The sequence below is a fragment of the Alligator mississippiensis genome, chromosome 1 (assembly GCF_030867095.1).
Source record: "Alligator mississippiensis isolate rAllMis1 chromosome 1, rAllMis1, whole genome shotgun sequence".
In the NCBI taxonomy this organism is placed as follows: domain Eukaryota; kingdom Metazoa; phylum Chordata; order Crocodylia; family Alligatoridae; genus Alligator; species Alligator mississippiensis.
In genome coordinates, this window is record NC_081824.1 from 128,508,657 (window position 1) to 128,536,171 (window position 27,515).

At 42.7% G+C, this 27,515-nt stretch overlaps 1 protein-coding gene across 4 annotated transcripts in view; it reads left to right on the forward strand.

Moving 5' to 3' along the window:
- UST (uronyl 2-sulfotransferase) overlaps positions 1–27,515 on the forward strand; it is a 365,729-nt gene that overhangs the window by 304,681 nt on the left and 33,533 nt on the right. The window contains exons 8-9 of one of the 4 annotated variants that reach the window (XM_019488347.2): positions 9,177–9,275; positions 21,212–21,300. The exons of 1 other annotated variant lie outside the window; for it this stretch is intronic. In XM_019488347.2, coding sequence (XP_019343892.1) covers positions 9,177–9,226 — 50 coding nt within the window. In that variant the 3' untranslated portion in view covers positions 9,227–9,275; positions 21,212–21,300. Of the gene's footprint in view, positions 1–9,176; positions 9,276–15,057; positions 15,225–21,211; positions 27,225–27,515 lie in introns of those variants that run through there. 2 more of the 4 variants (XM_019488345.2, XM_014605497.3) reach the window with 2 other exon arrangements.

Here is a 27,515-nt window from a genome sequence, read left to right on the forward strand (position 1 = left end):
ATTTCTGTGTTGCAAAGAAAATGCACCCTGCAAAGACCGCTGCAAAGTGGCGGGAACACTCCTTTGCACACGGGTTCTCTGCGCAACAGAACTCCACCGTCCAATGAAGCTGTAAACCCACGGGGATAATTCTTAGTGCCGAAGCACACACAAAAAATCAGACCTTTGGGTCATGACAATATTTTCTTATATATACAGAAAGGAAGCTTTAATATAGTAAAATGTGTAGCATGGAGGATATTGCCTAAGGATTTGCATTGTCATTTGGTTGTAATTGTACAGTCATGTTGGCAACTTGTGTTCTGGAGTTAGTGTTGAATCATAGGTGATTGCAGTGCCTCATAAAGCTGAAAATTAAATCACTAAACCAACTGACATGATCTAAAACAGGACACAATGTAGAGTATAGAAATAGAAGTTTTCATGTTATAAAAATCTGCATTTCTACTTCAAAGGTGTGTTACCTAAACCACCAATTACCTGTCTTTCCAGGTCATCTCATCGGGTCAGACTGCAACCCCACTTTGCCTCACAACCCTAAACCCTAGCAAAATTGCCTAATGGCACATGGGCATTAAGATAGTCAAGCATTCACTTTCTATAGATAAGGTTGCTATTAGAAGAAGTGCTTGCTTGGATTAATAATGCTAAATGCTAGTTGAGTATAAAGTGAACTTAGAGCTAATACTTAAGCAAATAGAAGAAATGTCTGTTGAAACTAACTGTGTGAGTCATAGCATCATAGAAAGGGAGAGTTGGAAGGAACCTCAGGAGGTCATCTAATCCAACCCCCTGCTCAAAGCAGGACCATCTCCAATTTAATCATCCCAGCCAAGGCTTTGTCTAGCCAGGTATTTAAAAACCTCCAAGGATGGAGATTCAACCACCTCTCTGGGTAGCCTATACCAGTGCTTTACTACCCTCCTAGTGAGAAATTGTTTCCTAATATCTAACCTAACTTCCCTTGTTGCAACTTGAGATCACTGCTCCTTATTCTATCATCTGCCACCACTGAGAACAGTCCAGCACCATCCTCTTTGGAACCCCTCATCAGGTAGTTGAAGACTGCAATTAAATCCCCTCTCAGTCTTCTCTTCCCCAAACTAAATAATCCCAGCCTCCTCAGCCTCTCCTCAGAAGTGCCCCAGCTCCCTAACCATTTTAATTGCCCTCCAGTGAATGCTCTCCAATTTGTCCACATCTTTTCTGTAGTGGGAGGCCCAAAACTTGACACAGTACTCCAAATGTGGCCTCACCAGTGCCAAATAGAGGGGAATAATCACTTCCCTTAATCTGCTGGCAACACTCCTGCTAATGCAGCCCAGTATGCTGTTAGCCTTCTTGGCAGCAAGGGTACATTCTTGGCTCATACGCAGCTTACTGTCCCCTGTAACTCCTAGTTCCTGTTCTTCAGACTTGCTGCTTAGCCATTCAGTCCCCTACCTGTACCAGTGCATGGGATTGTTCTGTCCACAGTGCCGGACTTTGCACTTGTCCTTATTGAATCACATGAGATTTCTTTTGGTCCCATCCTCCAATTTGTCAATGTCTATCTGAATCCTAGCCTTACCCTCCAGTGTATCTACTGCTTCCCCCAGCTTGGTGTCATAAACACAGATGGAAAGGATAACTCATTGCAAAGGCAATAAATCCTACTGAATACTATAGGTATCTCAGGTGCATAAGGAGGCCTAATAGCACACTATAAGAGTATAGATGTCACAGCCACAGACTGATACTTCCTCTTCAAAGAAAGATGCCACTTTTTCCTCTTCAAAGAAATATAAGGGTATGAAATATGGAATAAATGTACTTAATAGTAAAATTTGAATGTCACTACTAAAGCTTAAAAATATGAGTCTGTCATTTACTGCTCATTTCATATATTTTTTATTTAAATTAATAAAAAAGTACTTACTGCATTGGAGGTGACATGGCTTTTTCTAATGCTATATGGACACAATTAGCTTGATCTCTAGTCACCATCAAAATGAATTAAAAGTATTACACCTGTTCTTACTACTTTGCCACATTTGTGGATTCAGAGTTGCATTTTCCAGGTTTTGGGAGGTTTTTTGTTTCATTTACACTTTCTTTTTTCAAAACCTACAGAACTGGGTAAAACTGACAAGCACCTACAACGTGCCAGGTGCTTTTGAGACCAGGGAGTACCTCAGACTCTCAGGGAGGGAAATGGCTTAATTGCCTTTCAAGAGAATCTGTCCCACTCCAGAAAAACTTTTCAGCCTACAGTCTGAAAAGGGAGAATTTTCCCAGGGCTCATGAAGGAGGGAAATACTATATAATAGTAGTGTGGAGATTCCCTGGGGGATGGAAAACAGTTCCCCAGTGATCCTTCTAGTCCAGAGAGATAAGACGACCAGGCGACATGAAAATTCAGGGAGCCTCACTGCTTTAATCACAGAGAATTCTTCATGTCCAGAGAAAATAACAGAGCCAAGACATTCCCTGACCAAAAGAAATAAAGACCATGAGAAAAGATTTGCTTTTAACCACTTTGTGGAACTCTGCTTCTCTCTGGAGATTTTAAGTTAAGATGATTTTCTTTTACTTTTGGCTTTTTCTTACTAAAGTGAGCCTGCCTGTGCTTGACAGTGGGCTCTTTTCCCCTTTAGACGAAGCTGGGGAAAGCCTTTTTCCTAACTTCCTGGTAGGTAGCCAAAGCAGTCAGACTCGATGCCAAAAGGGAGTGTTATTTAAGGAGGCAGTGTTTTGTTTCTCCCTTTCTAGTATTTTTTACTCTGCTAGTTCAACAACCCCTGGCCACAAACTTAACTAAGTGACTATACACAAAGTAACTAAAGTAAAAAATAGGGATTTAAATTTTTACCCTCTTACACTTACAGTAATGCTAGATACTACTGTAAAGGATAAAATAATTTCAGGCAGGACTGTGATATAGTTATGTTCTTTAAATTCCCCCTTCATAAGGGGGAACCTATAATCAGGCATACTTAGAAAATCTTTGTTAGACTAGGTGCAGGGGGTAGTCAACCTGTGGCATGGGTGACTGGTGCCACCTTAGTCAGGGGGGGCACGTACCCCCCCCAGCAACCAGTCAGCGACCAGGTTCCCCTACGGCCAGTCTCTCTGACCAGGCGGGGATCGCTGTGGCCACTTCCAGAAGCAGGTTCCTGGCTGGCGTCCACAAGCGGGGCACCAGCACTCCCCCCTGCCCATCCACCTGCTTAGCATCCCTTTCACTGCTCCAGTACCAGGGCTGCTTTTGTCCTGAAAGAGGGTATATTATATTACTTGATATCCTTTGTGAAATAAAAAGCCAAAATGACTAGTTTACTTACTAGTTCCTTGTCACTCTATAAAATATAAGGAGACATGGGGAAGATACAGGAATTTAGAAATGTGCAATAGCCAGGATGAAACAAACGTTGAAGACAATAATCTTTTCACAACTCAAACTTTTTGGGGGACTCCAATAATAATTCAGATTCACTAGGAGCCTGATGTTACCAGGTGCTGTGTGCACTTGACTCTCACTGAACTCGGTGTGAAATGCCAATGCTCAGCCTAATCCAAGATAGGGACTGTGATGAAATCCTATTCCAGCCTCCTCTTCACCTTGGGGCTAATCTGTTCCCCTCTCCCTCCCTCTCAGGTGTCTATCACTCCGGTTGCTAAGCAACCAAGTCTGCCTACTATGTCTATGTGCGTGAGGACAGGTGAGAGGTGAGAGCACTCTATTGTGTTAGCACTGACCTCAGGGCATGGGGGCAGGGGCTGGAGCCCCTGTTACTCCACTAGGTAGCGTTGATGCTTTTCAAATTGATTGGCCAGTATCCAACAACACGTGCCATAATTGGGTATGGAAGATGAGGTCAGAAAAGTTATTTAAGGGCCCCTTCTTTCTGGAAAGGGGGGAGCCATATTGGGAAACATAAAGTAAGCACACAGCCTCTGGAGCTCTTCTAGGCTCCAGATGAACCTGTGTGTAACCGCCGGGCCTCAAACATCTTACCTCAGGCTTCCTTGCTCCGAGGGTTTACTGGTATCCAGCTTGCCATCGCAGGTGGCCTTCAGGGAGGTCTTTCCACGTGCTGCAGTCTGCCCTTTCTCGCCTGCCACGACTCGGATCTTTCAGTGGGTGGGGCTTCGTGTAGCGCGGTTACCCTCGTCAGGTACCTGCATTGTAGATGTCTTCCGTGAGTCTCCTCCTTCCCTGCACCTCGCCCTTACCCAGCCCGGCAGATCTTGGGTATTCCTGTGGGTGCTCGAGTACTCCCTCAGGCATGCAAATAATGAGCTCACCCCTCGCTCTACCTCCTTGCTGACGCGCACTCAGCCCCTTCTGACCCGGGGAACACAAAAGAAAAACCTTTCAAACTCAACTAAGACTCAATGTGCCTAATGAGAGGCATAACCCCGCCGCTGTTAGGCTCCCTAGCGGAGCCCATAGCCTCGCTGCCCTGCTGCTTAACAACCAGGTCACCGCTCGTGGCTCGGTTCAATAGCCCTCTCTTTCTGTGCCAGATACCCGCCACTCATTGCCCGGTATCTCCCAGTGTAACCCTCTCTCCGGGTCTTCCCTGGCCTGCTGCCCTCTCTCCGGGTCTTCCCTGGCCTGCTGCCCTCTCTCCGGGTCTTCCCTGGCCTGCTGCCCTCTCTCTGGGTCTTCCCTGGACTGCAGTCCTCTCTCTGGGTCTTCCCCGGACCGCAGTCCTCTCTCCGGGTCTTCCCCGGACCACAGCTCTCTCTCTGGGTCTTCCTCGGTCCGCTGACCCCTTCGCGCTGCCGAGGCTCTTATCACTCTCTCCCCCGGCTCACCCGCCTCTGTCATGCTGTCCTCGGGCGTTGGCTCGTCCCCGGACTCCTTTAACTCTCTGTAACAAAAGCCGGCAGTCAGCTCTGGCGTTCCGTGCCTCCAGCTGACTCCACCAGCCAGGCTCCCTCCCGGCAGCCACACGCGCGCCCCGCTCCTCTCTGACGCCGGCTCTTTTATCGCCGCCGGCTGGCGATTAGGAGTGACATCACCTGCCAACCGCAGGTGACTTAAGGCGTCATCCAGGCCATGCGTGGGCTTCTCCGGCCGTCCCTGCTCTTCCTCGTATCCTGTGGTGAGTAAGCTATTTTTTTTCTTTTCTTTTCCCTCCGTTCTGCCCTCTGGCTCTGGCTCTGGGGCTCCCTCCATGAGCTCGGGAGTCTCCCCAGTCTTTCTCCACCTGTGACACTGTGAGTAACTTACCTGAAACTTCTCTAGAAATATAGCCTACTGTAATGTAGAAGTGTGACAAAAGGCTACTAAGCTGTGCTGTTTGCGCTAAGATTCTCTTTCGATACTTCTCTAATTGTACCCTTCCCCAAGCCTACCCTCTTCAACCAATAAAGCTCTCCACTATAACAAGTGTGGTGGACTTGCGGGGAGAGGGATTGGGGCATACATGTAAGCTCCCTAGGCTCGGCTGATTAAGGGAGGCTACTTCTTGTGTTTCAGGCTAAAGGAAGCACCCCCAAGTTCTCGCAGTGGGTCAAGCACCCTCAAGGGCTACCATGCCTGTGTACCCCTGTGCCTGTGCAGGGCCTGGAAACAGTCCAGACCCCTGGACTGTGCTCCAGGAAGGGGGTCAGCCAGATGTGAGGTGCCCCAAAGGAGGCTCATAGAGCTGGGTAAGTGGTCAGGCACAGTGAGGTGGGTGGCTCAGTGCAGGAGCACCCCCTACTGGTCTGCCACAGGGGCCACAGTGATTTTCATTCAGGGACCTTGAAGTTCTTCACAGACATTCACTGACTGAGCTCTCTCTCAGTACCCTGCCAAAGCAGGTAAGTCTTGTGCCTATTTTACAGATCTGGAAACTGGGGCATCAAGGGTTTCAGGGATTCATAGCTTTTTGAGACCAGGAAGAACATATTGGCCATCTAGTTTAACCTGCTGTATACCGCAGGCCATAGAAAGGTTCCTACTTATTATTTGTATTGAGCCTATTTGAACATGTTGTAGTAGTGGTGGTTTGTATGTCATTCAGAAAGGCATCCCACCTTAATTTAAAGACACTAATAGATTAAGTATCTACCACCATTTTCTTCAAGTATTTCATCCACTAACCACATTCACTGTTAAAAATGTGTATTTTGCTTCTTACTTGTATCTGTCTAGCTTCAGTTTCCGGACCTTTAACACTCACTTTTTTCTCACCCTGGAGACACTTGGGCTCTGTAAATGAGTCCCCTTCAATCTTCTTTCTGGTGAGCTAAACAGATTGAACTTTTTAAGACTCTCACTTTAAGGCATTTTCTCCATCCTGTGAATAATGTTTGAGACTCTTCTCTGCACTCTCTCCATTTATTTTTTTTAGTATCTTTATTAAAATGTGGACACCAGAACTGTTCATTGCGGTCTGGTATTGACCTTATCAACGTCATCTAGAGAGGTAAAATTATTTTCCTCATTTATTCCTCTGTTTATGCATCTTAATCTTCCTCTGGACCTTTCCCACTATGCCCTTTGGCAGTCACTAGCTGTCTATTTTTCAGCCATGTAATCCTGATGTCTTCAACTCAGTCCTTATATTCAGTCTTGCAGATTCTTTCTACATGACATTTCTAGAAAACAGCCTTTCCCCTCCTTCCACACAGCTAAAATGCTTGTCATTTTTCATCTTAACATCTTCACAACACTTTTTGCTGTTATTGGCAGACATAGCCTTGCCCTCCTTGTAGGCATTCAGAATACTGCAGGGAAAATCATATACTCCTAGAGAAGTAGGGCTGGAAGAGACATCCAGAGGTCATCTATTCTGCCTGAGTGAGGCAGAATCATCTCTATCCAAACCATGCTATAAAAATCCATAATCTAACCTCTTAGTAAAACTACCGTCAACCCTGACATGACATGGCAGCTTAACCTGCTACAGGTAAAGCAGAAGGATCATGGCAGCTAATGTCCTGCTTCTGTAAAAGGTTGTTAATATAAGCTCAAGAGATCTCTGGTAGAGATCATTTTCCTAGTCTATTGCTTTGACCATTTTGCTGCTTTCTGTGTGTCAAACAAAACTATCTGTCTTCATTTTTAAAGTCTCTTTGTACCTGTTACCCATCCCACCTGGCATTTCCTATTCAGTATTGGGAAGTCACCACCCACTTCTGTTTATGGATATTAGTGATGCCAGCTCATGATGCTAGCCACCACTGCCCACTCATATTTTCTAAAAGGAACCTTTCCTGGCCCTCCTGCCTGGGAGGAACTCTTTGTAAACATCCACAAAGTTACTTCATTCCCCTCCCTCAAAACTCTCCTTTGCTGTGATGCCTACAAAAATTGAAAATAGTTTGGCTGCTTATGTTCTGTTTCTACTATCTGTTGTGCTGTCCAACCTTAATTAAATTGTATGTGTGCTATTTCTTTGTACTCCCCCTGATCCGTGTTGATCCCTGTGGAACTCCACTAGTTACCAGCATAACTAAGGGGGCATTGACCAGGGCACCAGCATCAGGCACAAATGGGGTTCAGGGCAGGTGGGTGGGGGGATGAGCAGGGTCCATGTCTTTATCATGAGCTTTCTTGAGGTTGGCAAACCTCCTATTAATTTCATTAGGCTCAGCTGCTGAATTTGATTGATTGTAAAAAGATAATGAGCACCCGTAAGTCCCACTAAATACTGAGCAAGGGTTGGGTTCTAATTGCTTCTGAAACTTGAGCTATACACAGTCTGCCCAAGGTTGCATAGTGAATTAGTGGCAAAACTGCAAGTGGAACTGGAGACCCTGGCTCCTAGAGGACACAAACACCAACAGACTCCCCATGTGCCTGAAGAAGGGTGCTTATGCCCAGAAGCTTGTAAAGAACAATTTTTCCAACTATTCAGTTGGTCTAATAAAAGATATCACATTTACCCAAAGATCCTTGTCTGCCTGACTGCTAGTACAACTTTCAAGAATTTGGTTCTTAGATTGCAAGCCTCTCAGGAATAAGTCCATCTCATTTAGCAGATAAGTTCAGCACTGACCACCACAGATCATTGTCAGGACCTTTCGGTGCATGTCCAAATTGTAATAGCATTAGCACCATTATATAATAAGATTACTGTGAAACATAGTGAACTGGTTTTACATTTTTCATTCCCAGTGCTAGTATTCTGTTTAGGATTCCCTCCCTGAGGATGAACTATATTGGTAAGTATGAGGATGCACACAACAGCTAAAATCTTTCCTTTCTTGAGGTTTGTCACAGGACCAAATTGCCTGAAATCCATTCTCTTTGTACTCAGTTGAGATTTTCACAAATATATATTTTAAATTACATTTTTGTCCAATTGTTGAGGTGACTGGATCTATTTGCTTAGAAAAGATCAGTGGTATTTGTGTATATATGTTTAAGGTGCATGAGTTGTTTCACGTGAACTGCAAACAAAGTGTTTCTCCTTATGATTTAAACTAGAGAATCCTGGAATTTCCTCTGCAAATGATTTTGGTTTTGGCACCACCATCTCTGTCTAGTTCAACTTAGAAGTTTTTCAGCAGCAATGAAAGTACCTGACCACATTCACATAAGTATCAGTCATTTAATTCTACCAATGAAGATAATTTTCAGCTTCATTCTTTCTTATGCAGTAATTTACTTGAGCTTGGGATGCAGCATTAAATTGCAGTCAAATGTCAGGAATGTCTTAGAAGATTCTGTTGGGATTTAATATCTGATTGTGTGAGATGCAGTTTCAGTAACTTATTTGGTCCGTCTTAGAAGGCTTCTCTTGTACAGAGAATCAGTATTTCCTTTCTCTTCTCCCAATGTGGATTTTCTGTTTAGTTCAATGAAAATATATCTGACCAATTTTATATAGACTGAGTGCCACACATTTTAAAAAGAGAAAAAAAAATCTGTTGTCCAGTATCAAGACAGGAGCTATGTACTGCAGTACAGAAATACAAACTAGAGCATACTCGGAGCTCAGATCCCAGACTTGGAACAGGAAAACTTGGCATTGTACACATATACATTGGTGAAGATAAGAGGCATCTTGCTGACATTTACACAAGCTCCCTCAGAAAGGGTTTCTTGATAAAACTCCTAGCTGGAGAAAAGGGCTCTGATTGTGATAATCACTAGGCCTGTGCAAAGCGACAAGTATTCACTTCAGATTCGGCCGATTCAGAGAACAGTGATTCGATTTGGATATTTGAATCACTGTCCTGATTTGATTCAGGTGAATCAGATCCAGAAGATTTGGTACCACTTCGGAGATTCGGCCAATGACTAAACAGGCAGCAGTCCTCACCATGCTGGACACAGCTGCCTCCAGCTGGTAAGTCTGTTGGGGTTGGGGGAGGAGAGAGGGAAGAGGCATGGGGGGAGGGAGGGATTGGGGCTAGGACTGGGACATCTGCCCAGCCAGGGTGGGGGGGGCACGTTACTTGGGGAGGGGGGGGGGGGGATGCAGGCATGGCAGCGCTTGGAGTGGGGTCTTTGCCCTGCTGCCACTTGCCCAGCCGGCATTGTGGGGGGGGGGAGGGGGGGGGAGGGAGGGGAAGGAGGTGCGATGCAGGTGTGGCTGGCTCCGGGCAGAAGGTGGCACGCAGCAGCAGGGCAGAACCCCATCCCCCCCTCCAATCCCTCCCTCCCCCATGCCCCTTCCCTCTCCCCCAACCCCAACAGACTTACCAGCTGGAGGCAGCTGTGTCACCTGCCTGTTTAGTCTATGGCTGAATCTTTTCCAAATCGATTCAGATGCTTCGAATAAATTCGGAGCTTTTAATTGGTCTCCTGATTCGATTCAGATTTAGAGATTTGGTCCCCAAAGCGGGCCAAATCTCCTCTGAGTCGAATCAGCTACCAAACCTTCATACAGCCCTAATAATCACTACCGAGTGTTGTTTACATCAGCATTTTCTGCCTTCAGTCTTTTATAAGCACATGTTTCATAAGAGTAATATAACGTTTTTAATAGTTTAAGCACTGTTTTTAGAAAGTTGTTGGACCATTATTATTCTTTACATACAGTAATAAATTATCATGTCTATAAGAAATGGAAAAGAGCTGTTATATTGTCTAGTTCACCACCAGTCCAACACAAGTTTTTTTTACCGTATGCTTTTCCCAGTATAAGTTTACATACCACAGGGGATGAAGTTTCCAGTGTTTTCAGTCTTATAGGTCAAGATTTTTCCTTATACTAATCCTTAACTTTCTTTTTCTTTCATCCAGTTCTTCCAAGTTGTGTATTTTTTTTTTTTTTGCACCAGACAAAAAAAATATTCCTCTCTCTCCTTGGTGTTTTTTCCCTTTAGATATTAGTAGGTGGTTGTCCTGTTTCTTCCATAATTGCTTAGCAAGCTGTCCGTATGTTACTCCTTTGATCTTTCTTGCTTTTGGTCCCTTCGTTTACCATGGCTTAGTTGCTCAAATTTGAGCAAACTCCAATTAGCTTACATACAAGTAATAATGAATTTAAGTTAGACAGTGTCCTACTCCCTGTTTTTCCTCTTTTAATTCTGATAACAAAGGAACGTAAACAAATAAGATCCTTTGTCCAGTATTAATCAATGATGGCCAAAATTTCCAGGATATATGAGTCCTTGTATTCTTTGAATACTAGTTTCACAATAGTCCTGATGATGTCAGGTAAAGGTGTCAAACATACAGCCTACAGGCCATATCCAGCTAGTGAAGCAGTGCCATCTATGGGACTCCAGAAAGGACTGGGAATCTGGGAATAGGGTGAGTAGCACAGGCCCTATGTAGTCCTTTTGGGGATACATCTAAGCAACAGTGGGTGAGTAATGCCTGTGTTCAACACTAGAGCTGTACAAAATGGCAACATTTCATTTTGATTTCAGATTTGCTGTTTCAAAGTTTCATTTCACTGTTTCAAAGCACTGTTCTGTTTCATTTTGCCAAAACTGTTTCAACGCATTTTGGTGTTTTGCCCATGGGCTATAGTGGGGAATCATGAAAATGGCTATAACTTTGTCATTGCTTGCCTGATTCAGATGAGAACAGCACAGTTGGTAGCCCCTTCTGAGGCCATGAAGCCTGTCAAGTTTCAAAGAGATAGGTGCAGGGGTTTCTGGGAAACTGCACCTCAAACTGTTCAGAGCAAAACGTGTGTGTGTGTGTGTGTGTGTGTGTGTTAAGGTAGAGCGGGATGAAAACAGCAGGGATGCTAGCCCCTTCTGAGGCCATGAAGCCTGCCAGCTTTCAGGGAGCTAGGTGCAGGGGTTTCTGGGAAACTGCACTTTGTCATGGTGTAGTGTCCCTAGAGATGGCTGTGATAGCTGTAGGGCCCTGTGGCCGTGCCAGCTGCGCCCTGTGGGCACCTTCGCTTCTCGCCTGCTGCCACATCTTCTTGGAAAAGATAATAGATAGGGAGGCTGCCCTCAGGCTTCAGCCCCATGCCTTGCAGATAGTATATTGATATCATCCCTTTAATGAGTTCTTAGTCTCAGTCTCACTCAGTTCTATTGTCACTGGGCTCTCTATGCCCCTGTTGTTGTGCCCTCACTGGTGCTGGGGCCTCTACACGACATGGTAGTGTGCCCCAATGAGGCCTCAGCCCTCCATATAGCCTCCACTACATTAAATAACAGGTAAGCAATAGAGTAGCGCTAGCATCTCAGGCAGCCAAACTGTCACAGATCCTTTCCTTCCTTTCCTGCAGGAGCTTCTTCTCCAGCAGCTGCCAGAGAACTCTCCCTGCCAGCCCCAGCCCTGGGGCTTAGATGTGCCTGGGGCCCTCCCTCCTTCTGGTCAGCTGACTGGGGACAGGTGCTAGGGATGTAGGTTGTAGCTGTGTTTGTCTAAGGACATGGCAGACCTGGTTATTTGGGTCACTCTGATATCTTTCAGTAGACCAAATGAATAGTTGGAGAAATATATCTTAGCAAGCTTTTGTGTTGAAAACCCTTTGTCAGGCTGAGGAAGCACCTAAAGTTGGTGAGTGTGCTCTTCCTGGATGGAAGGAATAATAAAGAAGCCAGAGGCTGGCATGCAATGCAGGCAAGGAAGCCAGTCAGTGAAAACAAAGATGGAGGTGTCAGGGGGTGAGAGAGAGGCTGGGGTAGAGGGGAAGGGGAATGTAACAGGTAAAAGTGGAGAGGTACCTGGGGAGTCAGATGTCTGACAGGTTGTGGTGTGTCATAATTCCAATGTCTATATTGAGTCCATGAGTTTCTGTACCTAGGAGGTTGATGAAGTGCAGTTCATAGGCTCATCTGTGAAAAGCAGCATCTCCACATCTTCGGCAAGATAGGCAGCCACCAAGGCCTAAGCGCTGCCTGCCTGATGGTGGGGTCTGGTGCCTCTGGACCCCACCATGGAAGCCATGAATGAAGCCATGTCCTTGACCCACATTGACAGCACCTATGGTGGAGAAGGAGACTGGCTGGTGGATGGCATGCTGGGACTGGATCCCCCTCTTCCACATCCCCCTGCCTCTGCTGTTCTGCCTCCCGGACTCTGTGCACCAGGACCTCCATCCAGTAATCCGGGGTTTTGCTGCCTCATACACTCTCCTTCACCCTTGGGTTGCACGTAGCCACCAGCACATGGACCATACTGGACCACAACGGATGTAGCTATTTCTTGATGCCCTCCTTCAGCCGCTTCACCAGTGCCTGCACCTCTGGTGACAGCGACTTGCGCCGGTCAGGAACATTGATCCCCTGGAACTTGTGTATTTAATTTTCAAGTTCCCTCGCTAAAAGGATCACCTGGCTCAGGAGTGCATTGCCACTGCTGAGGGTCTTGGTGGCCTCGAGGAAGGGTTTGAGGACCACCAAGATCTGAGAGATGGTATCCCTCTCAGCTTTAAGCAGGCCAATAATCCCAATCTCCCCATGCAAGGCCATCTCATGGATGGCCTTCTGTTGTTCGACCAGCCTTTTGAGCATCAGGTATGTGGAGTTCCACCGAGTCTCCACATCCTGCATGATTTTGTGCTGCGGGACACTCATCTCTGCCTGTTTGTCCCGCAACATCTTGCACCCCTTGATGCTGCAGTGGAAGAAGTCTGTCAACTTCCTGCCTTTTGAAATCAGGCTGCTGGTTGTGACAGTACTCTCACTGGCAGCCTTGTTTGTCCGCCTCCAAGGTGTCCTTCACTATGAGTTGCAGCTTGTGTGCCACATGTCGGATGCCAACAAAGTTCGCAACATGGACAGCCGTGACCATGTTGGCCCCATTGTCGGTGTCCATGAACCCATGGATGAGCTTGCCCTGCCCAACAAGTCACCCCTGCACCATGTGGTTCATGGCCCCCATGACCTCTGTTGCCACATAGGACTCATCCATCACATCGGCTTGAAGGAGAGCCCACCAACAGCCTGATTGGTTGCACCAGTGCCCTGTGAGGGAGAGGTAGGCATGATCTCCACCCCAGATGCTCCCAATGTCCAAGGTGAAGTGTAAGGCCACCTGCAGACCTACCTTGTGCCGCTTCTCCCTCAAGTCCTCCCAGCATGCCTCATACAGTGAGGACACCACCATCCTGCTGAAGGTGCGAGCGCGTGTGGTCACTTTGCACGATGGGGCCACGAGCCTCCTGAACCCTGCTCACTCAACAAAGGAGAAGAGCTGGCCATCAACAGCAAGCATCTTCTCAATGCTCTGGGTGACCTTGCTCGCTTTGGGAACACACACACCTGTGTGCGTGCCTTTCCCCCACTGTTCCAGGGTGACATGCCTCTGCTTCGGGGGGACGGGGTCTTTCAAGCGAGAGTGGGACTTTTTGGGGCATGCTCCCACTGGTGCCAGGCTGAGGAGGAGAAAGAGCAAGGGGGTGGTGCCTGCAGAGATGCACCCGTGGTGCTCATGCATTTCGCTCCCTTGCCCTGGATGGTTTAGGCTCAGCAGTGCAGGCAGGTAGCATATGTGGGATCATATGCCAGCTCAAAATGATCCCAGACCACACTACCCCCTCGCTTCTGCGGTGCGGGTGCACGTGCAGATGCTGCCTTTCCCCCTCCTCAGCAGGCAGAAGCACAGCAACAGGAGGAGCGGACTCAGTTGAGCCACTTGGCTCAACAACCTCTACCTCAGCTTCCTCCAAAGTGCCTTCTGGGGAAGGAGACCTGGCTCTAGGGAAGACTTGAGGGGTGTGGAGCACAAACTCAAATGATTCCCTCTCCTTCCCCAGAATTTCCCTTGCTATGGCACCCAGATCCAGCTCCAGCTCTTCCTGTGGCACTGGAAGGCTCAGTCTGGGAATTGAAATCGGGGTGGAGGAATCTGTAATGCTGGTGCTGCTTGTTGTTGTCATGGTGGTGGTGCTCAGGGTTATTGTTATTATGGCAGGTGTTACTGGAGGGAATGCAGACACTGCTCCCATCTCCTTGGTGCCACTAGCAGCAGAAGCGACATGGCTGCTATTTGTTGGAAAGAGGCTGTATCTAAGTTGGGGGGGGGAACTTAGAGCTCTCCCTCTGCCCCCTCTTCTGCCCTGGCCAGAGGAGCAGCCACCTGCCTTTGCATCACGCTTCATGTTTGGAAAATCTGTGTGTTTTTGTAATGTGTAAATATATGTTCTGTAATATATGTTGTGCTTTCCTGCACAGTCAATGCAGACTGTCAGGGTAAACACAGATTTCTTTTATGTGGAGAAAGAATTACAGAGAATAACAAAAACAAAAAGAGGATTTTGGGGGAGGAATAAATTCAAAGGAATGGATTAGGAAAGGGTATTAGGGTATTTCTGAAAGGATTGGATCCAACTTGCTAGGAACAGACTAGCAAGTAGGAAGTGAGAGCCTTCCTGTTGCTCCTGATGCTGCTGGAGGACACAGCTCAGTAAGGTGACAAAGGCACAGCTGACAAAGCTAATTTCAAACAATGCTTGTATGCTCCTTTGCCATCCTTCCCCCAGAGCACTGGGATTGGAAGGGACCTCAAGGAAGGAGCACAGTCACTGGCCAGCTACACATGTCAATATCAGAGCAGTCCTTCCCCGCTCTTCCCCCTCCCTCTCCTTAGTTTGTATTTCCCTGCAAGCCCAACTTCGAAACTTGAAACTCTTCAAAATTTTTTAAACATTTTGAGTGCCCCCATTTCATTTCAAAGCTGTTTTGAAACCTTGTGTTTCATTTTGGTTTCAGTGTTTGGAGTTCGAAACACATCAAAACACCTTCAAAACAAAATGTCCACCGAAATTTTGCACAGCTCTATTCACCACCACAACTCCCTGATGCCACTCGCGCTATTGCCAGAGGTAGGTTTAGATCCATCCCAGGAGACCAAACTATTTTGACACCCCTGACATAAGTAGGGGTGTCAGATAGGGCTAAGCAGCACACCCAAAGTTATACATTCACAAAGGAGAAAAGTGAACCTAGGTCCCTCAAATCCCAGGCTGAAACCAGAACCAAGGGACCACTGTCTTTTTCAGAGTGGCCATTACTTAATATTTCAGAAGGAGAACAGTGAGAAACCGTTGTCCCAGTGTGAACAATTACGGGATAATCTGAGCACAAGAGGAGTTTCTTCCTATCTCCATGTAGTTAGTAGTTGTGATATGCCCTGCAGCATAATGGACTGCTCTGTGAGTTTGCACCCAGGTACTCTGCTTCTCAAGGTGACATTATTCCATATTTTACTGTCAAAGCAAAAGTGTACTCTTCCTGATACTCCCAGCGTAACCTTGTTTGAGATGCCCTGCAGGGAGCCAGCTACCTGTCCCAGGATTCTGAAACGGCACCCTGGGTTAAGGTTCTGGCCCACCATGCCTTCAAGCAACCTTGTTTAGCTACCACCATTTTTTTTATATTGTTTTTACCATTTGAGTGACATATCAAACAAGGAACCTGGTAGACTGATGCATCAACTAGAGCGACAGAGCGGCACGTGTATTTCCATTTGTGAAGTAGGCATGCACTGTAATTCAGCTCCTTGTGGTTAAACTGTGGGGCCTCTCTGTATAGCTCAGGAAATTAATTTACTGTATCTCTGACAACCATCGTGTTCACACATTTTAAGGGCAGCAGAGCCTGGTGTGGGATTTTTCCACTGTCAGCAGTGTTCTGGCTGACCTGCAACTGTGTTACTGCAGCCTTCTGTCTTTCTGAAACTCCAGCTTCAGCTTACAGCTCCTGTCCAGTTCCTGTCTCTGTTCACCTCTGCCCCACCCTAAGGGGTGTTGAGGATCCTCAACTCCTGTGATATCCTTTAGATTGGAAAGTATTTAGGATTGGGCCCCTTTACAGCATCTCAGCTGAAAATATCAGATTGTTAGAGAAGACTTAATGTAGTCCTAAATTTTCTTTCCAGTAGAAAATTGCTTTGCTCTCAGTTTGATTAACTCTGGCAATCCAAGGTTTTTCAAACCACAGTGTATAAATTACCACTGCTTCCTCATAGCTTGGATTTCCACTGCTATATTGCACTGAGTAACACAGATTATTTTGCTGGAGAGGCAGGGGGGGAGGGGCCAGCCTGGTAAATACTTGTCACCTTGTTACCCAAGAGGCACTGAATTTTTTTCAGTTTAAATTAATATTTGCCATCTTAAGCAAGACAAGCTCTGACTCCTTTGGGGAGGTTTTGGTCACTGTACAGTATATTCTTTTTAGTAAATTAAAGCACTGCCAAAACAAACAGTTAAAAAAATAACCTAAGAAAGTAAATGGTGCAGTTTGTTTCTCTCCATCTGGTTAGCTGTTTTGAAGGTCATAAAATGGGGGTACCCTGTCCTCTGGTGGAACAGCTGGGTTTACATAGTGTTTCCACATAGTTTACTTTGGCACAGAGCCAGATTTGCATAACTTTTCCATTATGCTTGTATGATAAATGAAGAGAAGTGGTAAGGGTGACTTCAAGGAGTAGTTCTGTGACTTCCTTCACATGTGTTTTAAAGGGTCTTTTTAAGAGAGTTGAAGATTATAAGCTAGTTTAAACAACTTCTAAGTGCAAGAGAAAAAATGAAGATTAGTTATTTTATCAGAATGTCTCACATACAGGCACATTTTGATTATAGTCCTGGCCTGCACTGCTTCACAAGTAGCCTTTGGAACTTTATACATTACAGGCAGTGACTTACTGGTGATTAGCCACCATTACTTTGAGACAAACCAATAAAAGTCAGGAAATTTAAAATGCACCTTATCTATCAACAAAAATCCCAGTGGGTTACATCTCCTACCACAAAAGAACTCACAGGGGAAGAAGACCTACTCTGGAGATTCAGCAAGGACCAGTAAATGTCTCATGAAATTGTACAGCCTCTCCACACAGGAAGGGAGTGAGATATGTTAAAACTCAAGGACCAGTATGGAAAGGAAAAGACTAAAGTGTACATCTAAGATACCTTTCTCCCTAAGGGCTGACCAGGTCCTTTAGCTTAGCAGAATTCTTTGTGGCTGAACATCTCTAGTGGAGTTAATGCTAGTAAAGAGAGTTAATATTAGTAACAGCAGGGATCTCCCAGAAATATTAAAGAATGATCATGTTCAGAGGATATCTATATCCAATTCTTGTCTCACCCTGCACCCATCCCCCTGCACTTTTCCCTCATCTCTGTATTTGTGTCCACACAGCCTTTTTTGTGGAAGGGCTCCATGGAAAATGACCAAAGAACAGAGAATATAGTGACAACAAAGATCTCCCTCAGACTATGTAAAATTAACAATGTAAAAAAAAGATAAAACTAGGAGTCTTTTATTTAAATGTACTTTTGGGTTTTCTTAATCTATTTAATATTAAATTTGAAGTTGACAACTAATATTAAGGTCCAAATTTACTGTAATTTATTAACATAAAATAAATAAAAATATGGAGCAGTATATGTCAAGAAACTCACGCCACTAAGCTAGTAGAAGGCACTAAGCTAATCACCTAAAACCTGAATTTGATGGCAGTTTTGCTGTCTGTTTGCTGTTCTCCTGGTCTCTCTCCTCCTATTTCACTGACCTTCAGGCTGTCTTTAGATTGTTTTGAAAACTTAGATTGGCCCATTGAGTCAAGGTGAGTGCCTTATTTAGGGCACACAACATGCAAAAAAAATACAGTATCATCCATTTATGTTCATATAGTTGTGGTGTCTACTTCCAATCAGTTGTATTTTGTACAGGCTTTATTTCACATGTTTAACATGTTCTGTTCTGCATTGTTGCATATTTTTGCCTAACGAACCTTGCCTTCGGGACCTCCCCATAAACTTCCTTTTTTTTTTTTTTTAAATAAGTCTTTTACTTATACACACACACACGCGCACACACACGGACGCGCACACACACACACCCACCACCCCTGTGTTCTATGAAGTCATTCTTGACTGTTTTTGTTGAGTGACTATATAACAATTGAAGTCCAAACAGCTGTTTTAGTCCTTCTAGGAATTCTGTCTTTAGAGTCATTGGTCCATTCTGCAAACATTCATTAAAAAATCCTTTAAATGTTTTTCTGTGCTTTAAGACATAAACATTTAAACACATACAGTACTTAGCTTTGTTAATATGAATAGTCTACACGTTTCAGTTGGCCTGCTCACATAATCAAAACTTGTAAATTCAAATTGAGGCCTTTCTCTGTAAACTGCAGTGGTTCCTTTGATAGAACACTGTATAGACCAAAAAGTAGCCTTTAAATTATATTATATCGTGGTGTTGAGCTGTCCATGGTAGTCTTCCATCAACCTACAAATCTGTTTTCTTTTGTGGCTGCTTTGCCCAAGGAGTGATGACTTTCAATATTTTTTCTCAGTGAGCAATTTAAATTGACCTTCCTGTTGCCCAGTGCCAAGAAATGCAGCAGAGTCATGTTCCAAGGCACTCTATGTTGACCATTTCCTTCTTATTGGAAGTTTGTTCTTCATCACAGTCCACTGGTGTGGCCTTTTGGATCCCTTCAGACCTGTACTGATACCAATACCAGTCTGTACCAGTCAGAGAAAGGTGGATACATCAACAGCAGTATCAAGTTGCCCCCCACTGTGGCAGTTGATGAATAAAGTTATATAGAACTTCTGAATTTCTTACTAGAAACTGGAATGGCATACACAGAGGGTAATAACTTCAGGGAAGGAATAAGCAGCAGGAACAGATATCCTGAAACAAAGAGCCTGTAAATCTTATTATTAAAAAAAGAGGAACTGAAAGGATAAAAATAAAGTCCAGTGTTTTTAAAAGGGGTATTTTCAGGTGTCACTCCAATAACTAGTGTACCAAGAAGTTCAGTGAGTAATGTGTGTTATTTGCCAGTTAGTAGAAGTCTTCACAATAGTTTAGATAAAAAAGCAATACATAATTTTAGGTGAGATCACATGATTTGACTTAGTCTCTTAGAGAAAATATTCCAATAGATCTTTTATATAAATGTGGGTATCTCCAGATCTTTTACAGTACAGAAGTAACTTTGATCATAAAGCAGACAAGCCTAGAAAAGAACAAAATTATTGTATTTTTTGCTTATGGGGATTTATTGCTGATTTATGAACAGCCATACTTGGCATTTCAGAGCCCTCTTATATGTAGAGATCAGTAGGTGAGTTAATAGGAACAAAATCTGAGTTCCGTTTTTTATTTTTAGGTTACCAGCCTCTGACTTTCAGTTCAGTGTCTTTTTTTATAAAATATGGTCCTCATTTTAGATCCAAATTTACCTGTTCCACATATTATGCTGTGACCTTACTTTGTGTTATTATAAATCATGGATATCATAAATGCTGAAATGTGAAACTTATGTTTCATGCAGTATTTATAGTGCTCTCACCATTCCCCTTCTCCTCATATTGCCTGTAGTGACTTTTCAATCCTAAAAATGAAGAAAATGGTGAAGTTATGAAACCCTGTCTCTTGGTGTTTTTTCCATCTAGTAGAACCTGGGAAACAGAGCTAACACTTAAAGAAAACATGTACTTGTTCTAACCAAGACTGAGTTTTGGATGCTATCTGGCATGTGCAGACATAACATTTATACTAGCATAATCATGCAAAATAGTAGAGGATAGTTGACACAGACCCAGTTAAGATAATCTAATGGAGAATTACCCATGAAAGAATCAAGGGTAAAATGTTACCAGTATAAATTATACTGGCTTAAGTTTCTTCCATCCACATCCATCCAGGGGTAGTCATTTGTTATGGCAAATAAGGTCTTACATGTTCCCCCATCTTCTAGCAATGAGTCACTGTAATAGTCACTGTGCTAACTATCCCAGGAGATCTGGATTCTGGATTTTTTATCTCAATGTCATTTACTTCAGTATACGAAGGCATATCCACCAGGTTAAACATATATCTTTGGTCTCCTGCTCTGAAGTAAAGCTAAATCTTGAGAGTGAGAAGCCAGCTCAGAGATCCTGTTAAGAGATTGCTTTATCAGGTGTTGAGGTAGGTTTTGTGAATTTAGATCCTGCAGAAAGGATCAGGTGGATAGAAAGTGAGACTGAAATACTCTTGATACAGAGCACTGACAGCAGAAATAGTTAGATGGCAAGATTAATCAGACAGTCCCCCTCAGCTGTTATACCCATGAAGGGACAACCGTAAGGGTGAGAATATTTACATTCAACCCTTAATATATCTATTGAAGCTTTCCACTAGAAGCTAGGCTGAAACTAAGCAAACTCATTTCACACAGGCAAGCAGGCAGCCATCAGGTAAAAAAAACTAGTCTTTGGGCACACCTACATGTTCATTAACGCACCATAATTGCAGCACATTAAGTTTAGTACCTGTAATGACAGGTACTAACTTAATGCACAGTAATTGGCACTATGGCACATTAGCACAAATAAACACTTTTTTAGTGATGTTAATGCACATTAGATTAAATCTAGTGCATGTTTGCTCATTAGCATGTGTTTTGCCCTCCATGCTAATGCGCAGTAGAATTATTCTTCTGTGTATTAAGCATCTCGTGTAGATGTGCCCTTTGATACTAACCTGGGCTAGACTAATACTTAATGATAGAAAGGATTCTGGCTGTATATCCCAATACTGATTCCCCCTCCTGTCTAATCTCTCCATCTAAATTAAAAGAAGAAAGAGCAAAATATTTGGTACCATTTTAAAATACTAGGTATAACTAATTTTGGTAAAATGTGTCTCGTCTCCATCATTAATGTTTACAGCTGACAGAGAAATACCTAAAGTACTCTCTGGAATATGATTACCCTATTGAACTCAATGAACTCAAACTTTTACCACTTTAGACAAATTTTCTAAGTCAGGCATGATTATATAGTTGTACTTCTAAAGAAAAATGTGATATTTGGTTGTAGCAGTGAATGAGATACCAATTTTTTTTCTTTTACAGAACATAGGAAACTTGGCAATCTGACTGTGACAGTGAAAAAGGCCGTCCCTTCTCCAGAAGCCCTCCAGATTCTCTACCAGCGCATGAGATATGAATACGAATTTTACTACTACGTCAAAGAGCAGTTCCACCTGCTAAAGCGCAAGTTTGGACTTAAATCTCATGTCAATAAGCCACATCCCAGACCAGAATTTTTTATTCCTTCTCCTCTGGAAACTGAAGAACCAATAGATGAAGAGGAGGAAGATGATGAAAAATGGCTAGAGGATATCTATAAAAGGTGATAGAAGCACCAGGCTTTTCTCCGGTGACCCCTTCAGCTTTCTTAAGATTTTTTTATTATTAAAAATAATTCCTTAAGGAACTGGGTTAATGCGCAGAAGCATTTAAAATAAAACAAGCAAACATTCCCACATGTTGGGGTGATTGGAAAATACCCGGTTTTGCGGGTGTTATTTGTTTAGATTTATTATACTTTCCTTGGCTCAGTAGGATCCCAGGTAAGAAATAATTTAAGACAGAACCATCTATTTTCTTGTCACAAAATAACTTTTGCAGTGTATAGTATTGCTCTGTACACTGCCTGTTCGCAAAATACTAGCAGAAGCGTGGATCACATTAGACATCATTTACAAAGTAACTGTCATAAAATCTCTCTCAGTAATAAGTCTTAATACCATGCCTATTGTTACTGCATTGAGTACAAATGGTAACAATAGCTCTAATCATATGACAACATTTTACGTTCAAAGTGTATTGGATTAAAAACAAATTAAGTAGTCACTCCTGAGCAGGCTTCAGTAGGAAGAGTACAATCTGGTCTTCTAGCAAAGTGTATTCATGGAGAGAAACCATTAAAGAATCCTGCTAACTAGAAAAGCACAAAGAAACAACAGAGTGAGCAGATATACCAGTGGAGCTGATTGATATGGCTGGATGAAAGGCCAAGGAGATGGCATCATGCAAATTTGGTAATTTTGGTTCTGCAGCTGTAAGTGTTGCTTTAAAGGGAAAAGTTTAGCACATTGTCTTTATCCTAAAGGCAATAAATTGTATACTGTTACCATACCTATACTGAGACACAGAGGAGCTAAAAATGATGTGTATCTTCTTCCTTTAGCATAAGCAACATTTCTGTGGCTATAATTTTTATAAAGCTCTACATTTAAAACAAGTAACAGAATTACAGTGCAACATAAGTAATGATGGTCTAAAAGTATGGCTGGATGGGACTTCAGGAGGTCATCTAATCCAATCCCCTGCTCAAGACAGGATCATCCCAGTCTAAACCATTCAAGTCAAGTGTTTACCTAACCTGCTCTTGAAAACTTCCAACCTTCTAGGTAACCTGTTCCAGTGTTTATGCACCTTCATATTAAGAAAATTCTTCCTAATATCTAAGCTAAATTTCCCTTGCTGCAGTTTAAAACCATTGTTCTTTGTCCTAGCCCCTGCAGCCACAGAAGATAGATTATCGCCCTCAGATTTATAAACACTCTTCAAGTATTTGAAAACTGTTGTCAAATCCCACATCAGCCTTTCATCCTCTAAACTAAATTATTCTTGTTATTTTGGCCTTTCCTCATAAGTGATGTTTCCAGACCTTTTCTCATTTTTGTGGTCCTCTGCTGGACTCTTTATTTGCCCATGTCTTTCTTGAAGTGCTGTGCCCCAAACTGGTCATGGTACTCCAGCAGAAGTTTCACTTCTCTTGACTTGCAAATAACATTTCTGTTAATACAACCCAGCATGCTATTGGCTTGTTTGCAACAAGAGCACATTGTTGGGTTGTGTTCCATTTTTGGTTCACTGTAGACCCTAAGTCCTTTCTGATAGTACTTCAACTTAGCTGGTCATTTTTTTGGTTCATATCTGTGCATACAATTGCTTTTTCCCAAGTGCAGGACTTTGCACTTTGTCCTTACTTAGTTTTATTAGATTAATTTTGGACCATTTCTCCAGTTTATTAAGATTAATTTGAATCCTTATCCTATCCTCCAAATTGTCTGCACCTCCACACAGCTTGGAGTCATCCACAAATTTGCTAAGTGTGCACTCAGTCCCATCCCTTACATCATTAATGACTACACTGGACCCTGGGGACCCCCACTTTGATACTTCCTTCCAACTAATCAGGCTCATCAAACCAGTGATAATTATTCTTTTATAACAGTGATCCAACCAGTAATATAGCTACCTTAAAATTCTTTCAGACAGACTTTACTTTCTTAGCTTCTTTATCTTGAGAGGTCTGATTATATATCTTATGTATCACATAATAATAAAATAAAACAACGGGAAAAAGAATATCCATATAGCAGTAAAAAACAAAATTAAATAATATGTTGTTAGACATTGTGCATACATTGGAAAACATTGTGACTAAGTACAGACCATCAAGAAGCCCAAGGCTGAATCAATTCAGTCTTTGCAGGTTAGTCTAAACTGCAGAGATTCAATTGAGAAACAACTAGACAGACATTCACTTTTGATTCAGGAAATGCAGCCACATGTCTGCAATGGCTCAGGCCAGAAGCCGGAGGGTGCTTAGAGCATGGCTTTCTGGCACACAGCCAGCCTGGGCTGTAGGTTTGCTTCCTCTTTCTCCTGCCCCTGAGGTCTCTGGGACCTACATTCCATAATTACAGTAGTAGGACTCTGCAGAGTTGCTCATCACTTCCTCTTCCTGCTTCCAGATGCCTCTGGGATTTATAGTCCACAGTCACTGCCAGCAGTAAGTTTAACAGAGCAGGGCAGCTTTGTACTCAGGGGAAGGGAAGTTTAACCCCACCCTCCCTGGTCCCAGACTCCAGTTGGAGTTTGCCTAGGGGAGACAGTCCCTGCCTCCCACTCCCTCCCCGCTTCTCTGCTGGATCAGATAGCACAGCCCAGGCCAGGGCTGCAAAGCATGCTGGGATGCTGGGGGACTGTGATTTAACTTGAACCAGGAAGGGGTCTGGGACAGAAGTTTCATAAACTGTTTAACCCAAATCAGTTAAGTCTGATACTGCATTCAGTCAGGTTTATCTTAAACTAGTTTAGCTATTTTGAAACTGGTTGATGAGCACTTAACTTCCATTCTGTTACAGGTTTAAACCAGTCTCTGATAATTTAAACCAGTTTATGTGTAACTTCTGTCTGTAGCCTGTAAGAGTTTAGCATTAGTCGCAGCAGTAAGATGAAGAAACACCAGAAAGTGGACTGAGCAGTGCTAGATGAAATGGGAATGGCTCCAATAAGTAGCATATTTAAGGTACCCCATTGATTTCTGGCAATTTTTGTAAGGTTATGAACTAGATTGTTATCTGGACTATGTGACCATACAAGGGAGCAAATACGTTTCATGCACTCTAAAGCAGACAACTCAAATCTTGGGTCCATGCACATAGGAATAACTAGAGCTACTCATCTATACAGTCCCTCCTTTGAGCCAATGTGTGGGGAATGGATGGTGCTTTGGCTTTATGTGTATATTTGCTAACCAGAGTAGATGACCCAGTACAAGGTCAGCAGTAGGAAGCTACTATAAGGAAGAAATAGAAGAGGAATTGTGACTCAGAAGGGTGTGTGCCAGTTAAGATGTCTCCAAGCATCACTTTTGGGGTGATGCAACTTGGGCACCATACCTTGAACAGGGCTATGCCTAAATTCCTGAACTTTTCATGGCAGTTTTTGCTTCTTCCTTTTGGTGGTTGCTTTAGAGGAGTTCAACTACGTGGATGTTGTCAGCCAAATGGTCCTTCATTTTGAACTAAAAAAGCAAAAGTTATTTTGTGATTGATGAGGTGTGCATACTGGGCCAAGCTCTGAGGGGCTTTTCGTCCTTCGTGAGCCTGCAAGGAGCCAATAAATGTGGTGGACCATCTTGATCAACCAATCAGCCTATAATGTACTCAGTTGCAGAGAATGGAAATAAAGAAGTGAAATCGTATTAAGACAAGATGATGATCTACAAAAAACATACCTGGAGGGACTTTATTCTCACGTCTCACATCCCCGCTTTATGGTACCAATGTACTACCATGAAGAAACAAATTAAAGAAAGCTGGAGATGGCATAGAGAACAACTAACATAGTAGCTAAAATATGAATCTGCTACATTGTACATTTTAAGTGGTTTCTATGAAATTACATTGAAAGAGTAATGATTAGTTTACACACTGTGGAATTGTTGTTATATTTTGGAAAGAAAATTAATATTCTCACCTTTTAAAAGTTGTTTGAATTTTTTTGCCAGTGTCATGATGCAATAATCAGTCATTTAACACATTCACCCTTCCTGCAAGTTCATTGCCGCTTACTGTAGAGTCTATTTTTATCTGTTTATTTAATGGTATTTTCAGCGTTACTTATAACCTAAATACAAAACTGTTAAATGATTTGTTCGCTAGGTTTTCATGTTGTTATATTTTTCCTAACAATCAACCTGGCCTCTTCTCATTGAATGGTACTTCATAACTTTTTTTGGCACATATGCTTTTAAGATTCCTGGTCTTACAGCCCATTTGTATGTCATGAAACATATTATATATTTTACTTAAATGTTTAAAAGTACATTTTAAGCTGGTTAACCTTTGATTTATTTATTATAAATTTTCAGCACATTCCAAATTCTAAGTTGCTCAGGAAGAAGTCGATTTAAATGATGTTATTTTGGTCTGATGGATATTTCTTGTTCAAAAACAGAAATCACTGTTTGTAAGCCTTCAGGCAACAACAGCATTGTAGGAAGTGCCGTATATGTACTTGTAAATCTTTTTGTGGGGCAAAAAGTTGGGTGCTTGGCATTTATGAAAATAAGAAAACATATATGTACATTTAGCTTAGCTTTAAATGGAAACAACGTATGGTTTGAGATGAAATATTCTTTAATTTATTCACTACCCTCTCTTAGATCCTAAAATATAAACAAGCCATATGTTTCTTTATTTTTACTCCAAAAATAAAATGTATAGAGTTCTTCACAGCACCATAATCTATTTGGTTACCCACATTTTCCTTGTCTGGATATAATGTCCATAGGTGGCACTTTATCTGGAATCTCACCCAGTAGAACAGTATTTTACACAGCATGGTGTATTATCTAAAGGCCATACTTCAGCAGAGAGATTCAGGCAGGATGTTTCTGGGTGTTTACTCTACCCCTGAATAGTCTTGAGGCCAAAGGCCAAGTTACTTAACCACCTGAAAAGTGCAGTAAATACCCAGAAATGCACTGTCTGGTGAACTTTATTGCTGTTACATAGAATTTATTTTTTTGCCTAAGGGAAACAGCTTATGACCCATGCACTGCATTTCACTAGACATTATAGACATGGGTAAAATGCTGTTTCATAGCCAAGCTAAAAAGTTTCTGTTGTGTTCAAAGCCATTTCATAATGTAATAGTGAATTCACACTAAAGAAAAAATAAATCATTGTTATAGTGCAGCATTATGGAAAAATAAATTTTAGCTCTAAACCTCAAATGACAATGATAAATGTTGCATTTTTGTTATTTCTCTAATATATAAACTGTTCTAATGAGACTTGTCTAAGTTGAAAAATCTAAAATGTACTCACAGTAAGAGTACTAGTGTAGCAAAACTGAATGCATAGATAATGAATGGTACAATTGAAGTCCTTTGGACAGAAGTTTGTTAGTCTTTTTCTTACCTGGTATTTGTAATAAATTGCTTAGGTTTTGTTGTATAGTTTGGTAATCAGTGCCATGAAAATATTAAGCAGAACGATGATCTTTGACCATTGGAATATAGATTTGCTTTGCTTATTCTAGTTGTTAAAAGCCATTGAAGTCTGACTCTTACCAATATTTATTGCAGTAAAGCTAACTTCAGTGGAAGGGTGCAACTTTTGTACTGATGAGGGAGATCACGTTGAATGGCATTTTGGTCACTCCCCCTTCCCTCCCCTCCCACCCCCCCAAAAAAAAATCAGCAGCTGATGGCCACCAGAAAGTACATCTGGAAAAAAAAAATACTATACAAAATAAAGACCTGTAATTTACAACTACAGATGAATGGTACTTTGTGTCTTTCCTTAATTAAAAATGGAAAATTTGCAATATTCCATAGCAGTAACCCAGAACACTGCACTACTGTTATTGTAAGCTGACATGTTTAGGATCATTGACATAATACACTGATATTCACTCTATTTAACTTTTATAGGGATTGACTTTGTGTGCAAGGAGTTCAGCAAATCTCGAAAAGGTAGATTATCATCTAGTTTGCATAAACAGTTAACCAAAGCAAGAAGTCAACAGTGTTGTCCATAAACTGCCATTAGTCAATCCCATGAGGATT